The 13,101-nt window shown below is 37.5% G+C and overlaps 1 protein-coding gene across 2 annotated transcripts in view; it reads right to left on the reverse strand.

Annotated features, from left to right (window-relative positions):
* Nucleotides 1-13,101, reverse strand: part of CNTNAP2 (contactin associated protein 2) — a 2,322,173-nt gene that overhangs the window by 1,555,087 nt on the left and 753,985 nt on the right. For both annotated transcript variants that reach the window (XM_086398240.1, XM_086398244.1), the window contains exon 3: nucleotides 7,812-8,005. In XM_086398240.1, the coding sequence (XP_086254366.1) occupies nucleotides 7,812-8,005 (194 nt within the window). The remainder of the gene's footprint in view (nucleotides 1-7,811; nucleotides 8,006-13,101) is intronic.

Raw genomic sequence — 13,101 nt, forward strand, 5'->3', positions numbered from 1 at the left:
GATATTTTAGGAAATTTATATTATGCAAATCTTGGCTGATGTGCTATTTGATTTTATAAAAAAAGTGGAAAATGCATGTTCCAGCTATTGGCTTGATATTCATAAAATCAAAGAATTTACTAAATCAATCTGCTAATTACTACTTACTTTCCAGATTTTTTTAATGTTTTAAAGTTATTAGAAACAATTAAGTTTTGTGTGTCTATGTGTATATATATACACATATATATATGGAAAGTATGTAAGAACAAAGAGATCTGAGTTTTTTTTAACACATTTAGGAAATTAATACTCTACTTAATATTGCTTAGCGAATACAAACTTACATATTACTATATCCTTGATAAGTATTTAACCATGCAATTTAAATATGATAAAACATTTCTGTTCTATGGGACTTTCCATTTAATATATTCAGTGATTACTGATCCTAGTCTGATACTATTAACAAAAGAGGTAAAAAACTATTTAAAAAAATAATTAGGAATATACAAGCATTTTCTAACCATTAAAAAACATTTTTTAAGAGAAAGAAAAACGGTTTACAAGTCAATTTGTAATATGTTACTATCCTGCAAATTGGAGAAGGAAATGGCAACCCACTCCAGTGTTCTTGCCTGGAGAATCCCAGGGACGGGGGTGGGCTTCCGTCTATGGGGTTGCACAGAGTCAGACACGACTGAAGCGACTTAGCAACAAAGCAACTATCCTGCAAAACAGTAATAGTATATAAAGAAAGCACTCACTATTAATACTCCAATTTCCTATTTTGGCCCCAAATATATACATTCAAAGCCGGTAACAGAATTTCCTAAGCAAAACTAAATGCAGCTTCTTAGAAAGACCTGTTGGAATTTCTTACTGAATGTAATGTTTAATGGACTTTTGATAAGAAATGCTTATATAGAATCCTTCCTTTCTCTCTAACAGATTGTACAGAGGAAATCTGAAAATACCTTGGAAAGTATGCAAATTAGAGTTTGTAGAATATGTAAATGGAAAATTTTTCTTTGGCAATTTTACCAACCTGCACATATTTTCCTTTTATATTGGAAATAAAATTCTAAATAGAAGGAAATGGCATTGTGGATAAAGTGTAAAAGATTCTATAATGCTTTAGTATCATCAAAGAGGAATAAGAAGGCTTGACTAGTTTAGCACATTTATTTAATAGCAACTCACATATTTGAGTATTAAATATTCAGATAAACTCTTCTTCAGAAGTCTCTTTAAGAATCATTCTCATTCCACAGTATGAGATTGATGACTTTAAAATCTTGTGAGACTGTTGTAATTTCTTATTTGCATGACCCATTCTTCACTTATTTTAACATTATCATCCAATGGTCATAAAATAATTCAGAATCTCCATATGGGCATTTAACAAAAATATAATAAAATTGGTCATGGTTGTCCATTTCTGCAACCATAGAAAGAATAACTATTGACATTTGTTAAAAACAATACTAAACTGACTGAATGGACATTACACTGCATTCTCCTCAGGTAACCAATTTTTTTAGGAAAGGATAGTTAAAGTAACCTTAAAACTTCATCAGCTTTGAAATCTTTTTACTCTAAAACTTTACATCAGATAAGGTGTTGTCTATTATAAAAACATCCAATCTTATCTATGTGAGAAATCTCTTTTAATTGCAGTATACATTATGTTAAACAGTTAGATTAAAAGAGATATCTAATTACCATTTTTAATAAATTTAAGGTTTCCCTGATAGCTCAATTGGTAAAGAATCTGCCTGCAATGCAGGAGACCCTGGTTCAATTTCTGAGTTGGGAAGATCCCCTGGAGAAGGGATAGGCTACACAATCCAGTATTCTTGGGCTTCCCTTTGTGGCTTACCTGGTAATAAATTTAAGTGAAGTATATTTTTGGTTGAGATCTGTAAGTGCGAAACTTTATTACGTAATGCATGTTAAGACATAAGTTCAAAAGTACTCAAGAACTTTTAAGAAACAATGAATTTTATCTCCTTTATAAAACACCAAAGCAATGAACTATTTTTCACACTAGCAAGGAATAAAACGCATCTTCAAAGATTTTTTGTTTTTCATTGGCCATGCTTTGATTACTATGGGATTTTAGCCCCCCAATCAGGGTTCGAACCGGGGCCCCCAGCAGTTGAAGTGGAGTCCTAACCACTGGACCACCCAGGAATTCCCTGTCATAGATTATTAAAGTAACGTAAACTTTATTGCAGGTTCATTGGCATTTAAGTATATTTTGCAACATTTAGCTTGTGTCTCAAATTTGTTTTGATTTATAAAATTTTATAATTAATTCACCATAGTTTTATCTAGAAATAATCATTCATTGCTTATCATGTTCTTAGTTTTAATGAGAAGTACATGATTTGAAAGGAAGAAACAAACATAAACATCAGAGAAGCAAAAAACTATAGAAATACACACTTTATCACTATCAGAAAAAATTGAGAGTCCTCTATGTAGATGCATTAATAGCTTACCTTCACAATTTGTGATATTTTCACTGAAAGACCTTGTCTCCCTGACTCAACCTCTGGCATTTTATATAACTCAGAAAAGTACAAGTCATGCTGAAAAATGTCACCCTTCTTAGATGTTTGAACTCATGTCTCTGTATTTAGTCAAAATGAGACCCTCCTTTACTGCTAAGTGGGTTTTCCAGATGGTGCTAGATCTGCAAATGTTGGAGACAGAAGAGACATGGGTTCAATCCTTGGGTCGGGAAGACTCCCTGGAGCAGGAAATTGCAATCTGCTCCAGTATTCTTGCCTGGAAAATTCCATGGACAGTGGAGCCTGGTAGGCTACAGTACATGGGGCCAAAAAGAGTCGAACATGACTGAGTGACTGAGCACACACTTACTGCCAATTATCTGGTAAATGAAGTCTTAATATCACTGCATTTTAGCAGCCATCTTGAGGGCAGCCATCTTTATAAGCACCCATCTTTATAAGCAGCCATCGTTAGAGCAGACATATTTAGGGCAGCCATCTTTATAAACTGTCTGAGTGAATTATAAACATCACTATGAACAAAGCTAGTGGAAGTGATGGAATTCCAGTTGAGCTATTTCAAATCCTAAAAGATGATGATGTGAAAGTGCTGCACTCAATATGCCATCAAATTTGGAAAACTCAGCAGTGGCCACAGGACTGGAAAAGGTCAGTTTTCATTCCAAACCCAAAGAGAAGCAATGCCAAAGAATGCTCAAACTACCACATAGTTGCACTCATCTCATCCCCTAGCAAAGTAATGCACAAAATTCTCCAAGTTAGGCTTAAAACCTATGTGAATCATGAACTTTCAGATGTTTAAGCTGGATTTAGAAAGGGCAGAGGAACAAGAGATCAAATTGCCAACATCTGTTGGATCATCAAAAAAGCAAGAGAGTTCCAGTAAAACATCTACTTCTGTTTTATTGATTATGCCAATGTCTTTGACTGTGTGGGTCACAACAAACTGTGGAAAATTTGTCAAGAGATGGGAAAACCAGACCACCTGACCTGCCTCCTGAGAAATCTGTATGCAGGTCAGGAAGTAGCAGTTAGAACTGGACATGAAAAAAAAAAAAAAAAGAACTGGACATGAAACATCAGACTGTTCCAAAATTGGGAAAGGAGTTTGCCAAGGCTGTATATTGTCACCCTGCTTATTATCGTCTATGCAGAGTACATCATGTGAAATGCCAGGATGGATGAAGCACAAGCTGGAATCAAGATTGCTGGGAGAAATATCAATAACCTCAGATATGCAGATGACACCACCCTTATGGCAGAAAGTGAAGAGGAACTAAAGAGCCTCTTGATGAAAGTGAAAGGGGAGAGTGAAAAAGCTGGCTTAAACCTCAGCATTCAGAAAACTAAGATAAAGGCATGTGGTCCCATCAATTCAGTTCAGTTCAGTTGCTCAGTCATGTCCGACTCTTTGTGACCCCATGGACTGTAGCACCATAGACCTTTGTGTCCATAACCAACTCCTGGAGTTTACTCAAACTCATGCCCATTGAGTCGGTGATGCCATCTAACCATCTCATCCTCTGTCATCCCCTTCTCCTCCCTTCTTAAATCTTTCTCAGCAACAGGGTCTTTTTAAATGAGTCAGGTCTTTGCATCACGTGACCAAAGTATTGGAGTTTCAGCTTCAACATCAGTCCTTCCAATAAACACTCAGGACTGATCTTCTTTAGGATTGACTGGTTGGATCTCCTTGCAGTCCAAGTGACTCTCAAGAGTCTTCTCCAACACCACAGTTCAAAAGCATCAGTTCTTCAGCACTCAGCTTTGTTTATAGTCCAACTCTCACATCCATGCATGACTACTGGAAAAACCACAGCTTTGATTAGATGGACCTTTGTTGGCAAAGTAATGTCTCTGCTTTTTAATATGCTGTCTGGTCACCATCACTTCATGGCAAACAGATGGGAAAACAGTGGAAACAGTGACAGACTTTATTTTCTTGGGCTCCAAAATCACTACAGATGGTGACTGTACCCATGAAATCAAAAGATGCTTGATCCTTGGAAGAAAAGCTATGACCAACCTATACAGCATATTAAAAAGCAGAGACATTACCCTGCCAAAAAAGATCTGTCTAGTCAAAGCTATGGTTTTTCCAGTAGTCATGTATGGATGTGAAAGTTGGACTATAAACAAAGCTGAGCACCCAAGAATTGATGCTTTTGAATTGTGGTGTTGGAGAAAACTCTTAAGAGTCCCTTGGACTGCAAGGAGATCCAACCAGTCAATCCTAAAGGAAATCAGTCCTAAATATTCATTGGAACGAGCGATGTTGAAGATCAAACTCCAATACTTTGGCCACCTGATGTGAAGAACTGACACATTTGAAAAGACCCTGATCCTGGGAAAGATTGAAGGTGGTAAGAGAAGAGAACGACAGAGGATGAGATGATTGGATGGCATCACCTACCAAATGGACATGAGTTTGAGCAAGTTCCAGGAGCTGATGATGGACAGGGAAGCCTGGTGTGCTGCAGTCCATAGAGTCGCAAAGAGTTGGACACAACTGAGTGACTGAACTGAACTAAACTTAACTAGTCCATTATGATAGGAGACGATTTAACACTTTCTCAATTTGGGAATGAAAACTTTAAAGAAACATAAATCTGAAAGATAGTTTGGAGTCTGGCTGCAGCTCTTCAAATAACTGCAGTTTAGAGATAAAATAATGATTGATCTTCTGGAAGAGCTTGTGATCTGAGCCTTAATTGTCTACTCCCAGTTAGTTGGTTTGTGTAGTCACTTGGTCAGTATCTCTCTCTTTCTGCTCAACTTTAAGGAAGGTCCTTTCTAATTTTCTGTTTTGCCATTGTTTTTCACAATAGACCTCCTCCATGCCCATTTGGTGGTAGTAGTGTTAGTCACTCAGACTCTTTGCAATCCCACCAACTGTAGCCCGCCTGGCTCCTCTGTCCATGGGAGTCTCCAGAGAAGAATACTAGAGTGGATCCTCAATCTACTCTTGGTTGAGGATCTTCTCAACCCAGTGAACCTGGGTTTCCTGCATTACAGGTAGATTCTTTACCATTTGAGCTATAGGAAAGACCTTCATGCCCATCTTACCTATAGGCTGAAAACCAATCTACAATAGGGTTCTCAGTGCTAACTATACATTAGAATGACGGGGGGAGCTTTAAAATCTCAATGCCTAGGTTTCATTTTAGACCATCTAATTTCAAATCTCTGGAAATGAGACCCAAACATCCATGTTTTAAAGCTTTATAGGTTATTCCATTGTGTATGCAGGGTTGAAAACCACTTTTTAAAAAATATAAATTACACCTGTTATTTAAACTTAGCTTAATTGTGAGATGAAGACTTTCCATGAAGAGAAATTTTCCTCCTTACTTGCTTCCTACAATTTACATATCCCAATATACAAATGTTCTTGCCATGCAATCAAGGCTTAATAGAACTTCTTTCTAAAGGACTACTCTGGCATATGTACTTTTTATTATCAGAGTATTATATCCTTATTTCACATGACAGTTATGATCATGGACAACTGCTGTGGAAATGACCACCTACTCAAGTTCAGAGCACTAGACTCTGCCTGCTCACAAAAATTACTTAAGAGTTTTAAGCTGTAACCTTTCTGGGAGTGGGCCCTGATCAGGTCAAAAATCCCCAGCATTCTGTCTAATATATAAATTAAAAACAAATTCCTCCCATTCCTCCTTCTCCTCCTCCCACCTCATCCTTTTTGTATCTTATTGATGACTTTACTTGATTTTGGTTATGATTGCCTTAAAAAAAATAAAACAGATCCCTTAAAATTTAGTATTTTATAACATATATAATTAATTTATATGTTGTGAATATTTGATTGAATACACACAGCTTTCCAATTTAATTAATATAGTTTTAAGAGTAAATGGATTATACTACCTTTTTTCCTCAGAATAAAAAAAAAATAATAAGATGCCTACAGATCTGTAGTAGGGGTTTAAATTACCATTATGTGTATTTTCTTTGCTATCTCACTGCTCCTACTCCTCTAAATTATTTCTTTATAATTTCAATATTTTACTCAAATTGAAGATCTCTGTTCCTAAAAAATATCAGAGTCATTAATATAAAATACTACTTACATGATTCTAATTTAATTTGCCTGGGTGGGCCTGGCATTCATATACTTTAAATTCTTCTCAGGCAACTCAAAAGCGTAGCCCAGATTGAGACTCATTGCCCTAAGCCTTGGATAGAAACTGCAGCCTAAAGAAACATTCTTCAACCAACAAGAATGTATGAATAAACAGCCTCTTGGTAATTTTTAATACATAAATACAGACAAGTGCACACACCTTAGAATGAGGACTAGTAATATTTTAAAATACTTAAAATTGAGAAGGGGATGCTCATCATGGTGTCTAATGTACTCCAGAGCTATGGCTGGTCTATTTGCTTTTTCTTTAAAACTATTTTTCTACCTTATTGTCCTCCTCATACATATGGTCAGTAGCTACGGAGTGGTTCTAAACCCCTTCATGATGACATTAGCTCCTCGAGACTAGCAGAAAACCTTTTGTAAAATGAGCACTTAATTGTATTGAACTCCCCCGTTCACCAAAATCTAATAGATTGACCTTCCCCCACTGCCTCTTTGGAGCAGTCTCTCAGAGCTATCTGAGGTGCTGCGTCCCAGGCTGGAGCCTCATTTTGCCCCAAATAAATGTTAACTCACAGCTCTCAAGTTGTGAATCTTTTTCAGTTGGCAGAGGCAAATAGTTTTTTTTTTTTCCTTCTATTTACTTAATTCTCAGTTCAGAATTTGCATAGTTTGTTCCACTGCAGATCTGTGCTACAAACTAAAATACAGTTACTTAAAACATTGTGCTTAAAGAATTCTATTATTGAATTATTTACCTAATTTTTTTTTCAGGTTTCAACACAGTTTATTGGGTGGTCTTATTGTCTGTGAAATACACCAGAGGTTGCGGGAGGAGACATCCATTGCATTGACTTTGCAAGATAAGGGTTTTTCATCACTAAGAAAAGGCTTGGGGTGGGGCAGGGTAGGGCATTCTGGGTTTGGTTTCATTTTCCCATCTTCTTTTGCTTTGCTCACATTTCTTTTCTCTCTCAGAAAGTACCAGAGGACACACACACAAGGAAACAAAAATAGCAAGATCAGTCTCCAACCACTTCACTCCCAAGCCCTTCCCCAGACTGTACCAGGGATGGGAGGAGTCAGATAGCTACTCCTCAGCCAAAGAACACACCAGAATCCACTATCTTTTTCAAATATCTGCAAACTCAATTCTGTGTCTTTTTCTGACAGTGACTCACCCAGATATTCCCATCTTGATGGTAGGGTTTCCAGTTTCTCCCAGTGTCACTGTACAGCATGCGATACTGGGTCACCCAGTCTGAGCTGCTGTATCTTCCTTGAGTTGCTATGGCACTGATCTGCTTCCGGTTGCCAAAGTTAACCTGAAGCCACTGATAATGGTCACTGTCTGATGGAGACCATCCCCCAGCACCTGAATAAGGTAGAGACAAGAGGAGGGAAATAGGTATTTAATGTTGAACTTCTACAACTGACAACAGATCATTCTACATCTTTTAATTGGCATTGGAAGTACTATACTTCACAGATACATTATCAAGCGTCCTTTATAGAAGCCACAGGGATTTCAACTAATATTCTTCTAGCAGGGTAACATTGACACTCTGACCCCTTTATGGTGTAATTATGTGCTCATTTTCTCCTGAGCAAATGTCTTCATAATTCCTCAATTAGATCTTATTAGTACATGTCAAACTCTAATTGGCTGAGGCTTGATCAATTTACCATGAATTCTTCAACTAAAAATCACTAGGAAAAGATATGTAGCAATCTAACATTTCCTCATGTAAAGATTTATCTTTAAGTAGATCATAAATGAAACAAAATGCAACCATACACACTCTAAAATATATATTTACTTTAGAAAGTTCAGGGTTGAAAGAACACTACTAGCTCTCAAGATGAGGCCTCATCTTACATCGACTCCTGAGACCTAAAATATATAGTAAATTAGTCCATATGTTCACTAACATTTAAGAGCCATACAACCAATGACTCTAGATGAACACATTTCTAGGAAAATCATAGAGTCACTAGATGAAGTGAAGCTTCTTTTGGTAAAATAAAGTAAACGACTGGCAAAGAGTAAGAATGTGAAAATATCCATTAGAGAAACAGCACTAACCTAGAACAAAAAGACTCCTAATTTATAACACTATGTGAAACAACTATGATTTCACATAAATAGATTACAGAAAATATGGCATGATGCTCAGTTCTAAGAAGCAATATAATTTTTTGAGTTAGTTTGATAACTAATGGTAGTAAATAATAGGAAAATAGTCAACACATTATCCAATGTACAGTATATGAGAACATATGCCTCACTCTTCAAATAAGGAATTTAAAAGCTGACAATAAAATAATTTATTTTATGAAGTCTATGCTAATAAAGATCATTTTGAAAATCATCACTGATATATCACTCATATAATGATATTTACAGGGCTTATTTCTGTTCTCAACTATGATGGAATAGCTCTCCCACCACAAAGAATTACAAATCCAACAACATGTATAGGATTATACTTTTAGGAGATTAGACAAGACACTGTACTGCACTCTGATTCATGAGATAAGATAAACAAATGAGGTGAGCCCTGCCAGCTTCCTGGCTTTCTGCATGGTTCACTTTCCAGACCATGGCATAAAAGAATATTCTGGACAGACGCAGCAGCATCTCTGAATTGAAGCAAGAGCAGAATCAAGGCTCTCGAGGAATCCAGAATTCTAGGACAGAGTATCAGGGACGGGGCAGCTGTGCAGAGAGGAAACTTTGGGAATGTCCATTGGGTCACCAGTGAGTATCTTCACTTTAGACTTTGGACGAATGCTAAGCTGTGTATTTGCAGACTAAGACTCAATAAGACAAAGAGAAGTGAGATCTGAAATGAACAACAGCCAGAAGATGCACAGTCCTGGGAGTAGTTTGATTTCATACTGGACAAGATTGAGAGAATTTGAGCAACCCTAGGCATTCAACCCTAGGAGAAGGCAATGGTACCCCACTCCAGTACTCTTGCCTGGAAAATCCCATGGGCGTAGGAGCTCGGTAGGCTGTGGTCCATAGGGTCTCTAAGAGTCGGACACGACTGAGAGACTTCACTTTCACTTTTCACTTTCATGCATTGGAGAAGGAAATGGCAACCCATTCCAGAATTCTTGCCTGGAGAATCCCAAGGACGGGGAGCCTGGTGGGCTGCCATCTATGGGGTCGCACAGAGTTGGACACCACTGAAGCGATTTAGCAGCAGCAGGCATTCAACAGAGATCTCAGAAAGGGAGTAGAATAATTTTATCCTAAAATAAGGATTCTAATTCTAATCCTACTCTGAGTGAGTGAGTGAAGTCACTCAGTCATGTCTGACTCTTTGCAACCCCATGGACTGTAGACTACCAGGCTCCTCAGTCCATGGGATTTTCCAGGGAAGAAGACTGGAGTGGGTAGCCATTTCCTTCTCCAGAGGATCTTCCTGACCCAGGGATCAAACACAGGTCTCCTGCATTGTAGGCAGATGCTTTACCATCTGAGCCACCAGAGAAGCCAATTCTACTCAGAACACATCTGAAAAAAGGTTGGTAATAAGTCTGAAAAAAGATCATTTTGATCCACAAATGAATTAACCCCTTGGTTGAATGAAACTTAACACTCAATTATGAGAGACCATGGAAGTTTATTTTTTCATGAGACTTCCATGAAAATATGAAAGAGACTCAACAACATAGAATCCATAATGTCCAGTAAAAACTTTAAAAAAAATATTAGATATTTGGGTAAGCAGTAAATATGACTCATAACCAGAGAAAAGTCAGTCAGTGGTAATAGACACAGATGATGAAATTAACAGAGTACAACTTTACAAGAGAGATTATAAATTAGTTATGTTACTTGAACAAGAATGTATAAATATTGAAGAAACAAATATGAAAACTTAATGGAGAAAAGAATCAACAAAGGAAAACAACATGGGAGTTTTGGAACTAGAAATTATATCTGAAATAAAACATTTACTAGATGAGCTTAACAGCAGATTAGAAACTGAGGAGAAAATAGTGCATGCTAACTCCCTTCAGTCCTGTTTGACTCTTTGCACTCCTATGGACTATAGACTACCAGGCTCCTATCTCCATGGGATTCTCCAGGCAAGAATACTGGAGTGGGTTGTCATTTCCTTCTCCAGGGGGTCTTCCCAACCCAGGGATCAAACCCACATCTATTATGCCCCTGCACTGGCAGGTTCTTGACCGCTAGCACCACCAAACTGAGAAGAAAATAGTAGTGTACTCAAATACAGGGTCAGATAAACCATTCAGGCCTAAGCTCACAGTGGGTAATATGGCTTAATAATGAAGAGTAGTCCAGTAACCTGTAGGCTAACATTAAATGTCTTGACTATCACTTCATGGGAAATAGATAGGGAAACAGTGGAAACAGTGTCAGACTTTATTTTGAGGGGCTCCAAAATCACTGCAGATGGTGACTGCAGCCATGAAATTAAAAGACGCTTACTTCTTGGAAGGAAAGTTATGACCAACCTAGATAGCATATTCAAAAGCAGAGACATTACTTTGCCAACTAAGGTCCATCTAGTCAAAGCTATGGTTTTTCCAGTGGTCATGTATGGATGTGAGAATTGGACTGTGAAGAAAGCTGAGTGCTGAAGAATTGATGCTTTTGAACTGTGGTGTTGGAGAAGACTCTTGAGAGTCCCTTAGACTGCAAGGAGATCCAACCAGTCCATTCTGAAGGAGATCAGCCCTGGGATTTCTTTGGAAGGAATGATGCTAAAGCTGAAACTCCAGTACTTTGGCCACCTCATGCAAAGAGTTGACTTGGAAAATACTCTGATGCTGGGAGGGATTGGGGGCAGGAGGAGAAGGGGACGCCAGAGGATGAGATGACTGGATGGCATCACTGACTCGATGGACGTGAGTCTGAGTGAACTCCAGGAGTTGGTGATGGACAGGGAGGCCTGGCGTGCTGGGATTCATGGGGTTGCAAAGAGTCGGACACGACTGAGCGACTGGACTGAACTGAACAATCATGCAAATGGAGTATGAAAAGCAGAAAGGGTAGAGACTGAGGCAGAAAAAAAAAATACATTTGAGGAAATAATAGTTGAAAAATACAAGCGTAAATATTTGAGAAATTGACTGAAGACCAGGAAGAGTAAATACAAAGAAAAATACACCAAGGCACACCATAAATAATTGCTTAAAAAACCATGCTAAAGAGAAAATCTTTAAAGTGTTCAGAGGGCAATAACATCTTAACAACAGCAGTGCAAGCCAGTGAACAAAGAAATGAAGTGATGAAAAGAAAAGAAAAAGAAAGTGTCAGTGTAAAATTATACATCTAGCAAAAATACCCTTCAAACATGAAAGCAACATAATGATACTTAGGACAAATGCTGAGAAAATTTATCATCAATAAGCATGTTGTATAAGAGATGGAAATTTTTCAGCTTCAGGGAAACCTGGCCATGCTGAAATCACATGAAGAAACAAATGCTGAAAATGGTAAACGTGTCAGTAAATATGAAATATTTGTTAATGCTTTTAAAATTTCTTTAGAAGATAATTGCTTGGAACAAAACAGTAACAATGAATAAGAGGGTTTATAACAGATGTAGACGTAGAATGTTTGATTACAATAGCACAAAGGATAGGAGGCAAGGAACAAGTGTACTGTACTGAGTTTCTTTTACTACATTTGAAATGATACGGTATTACTTGGAAGTAGTAAACCCTAGATCAAGGGTCTGCAAACTTTTTCTCTAAGGTTTAAACACTGAGTATTTTAGGCTTTGCAGACCATGCTACATCTATAACTACTAACCTCTGCTACTGTAGCATGAAGCAGCCACAGAAGACCCAGAAACAAGAGCGTGACTGTGATTCAATAAAATTTTATTAATAAAGACGGGAGGCTGGCCAGAGAGCTGTAATGTGTTAACCTCTGCTCAAAATCAACTTCTCTTTTACATCTGTGCATTTCACTATATCTAAATTATACTTCCAAAAACACTTTTAAATGCTCCATCTATATAAAGTGTGTGTGTTTAGTTTACATGTGTGCTATCTGTAGAACGTGTGTATAACCACCTCACAACTACCTTCTCAGTCTTCATTCCCGTATTTATCCAAACTACACTTGTACAAGAATGATGTTTCTATAAGGCAGATCTAATCATAGTTAATCTTAGTTCAATATTTTTCAATTGATCCTCATTACCTCCAGAAATACATGGTCCACGCCTTCACAAACAAAAGACTTACCTGGAACATACCCTCTATACCTTCCCAGATCCTCCCTCAACTTATTATGATACTCCCTCTAAATATTATTTCTCTTTCAAGGATCAGGAAGTTCACTCCAAATATTACTTCTGCAATGGTGCTGTGATTTGCCATTTTGCTTCTAATATATGACTGGAGGACTTATTCTTTCAGATAGTTACACTGCTGCTGGAAGACCAAATGTAGCTGTGATTCCCCTCAGGGATTCCT

This window comes from Bos grunniens, chromosome 4, assembly GCF_055505025.1.
Source record: "Bos grunniens cultivar Pamir isolate PY7600 chromosome 4, Bosgru_T2T1.0, whole genome shotgun sequence".
Classification (NCBI taxonomy): Eukaryota; Metazoa; Chordata; class Mammalia; order Artiodactyla; family Bovidae; genus Bos; species Bos grunniens.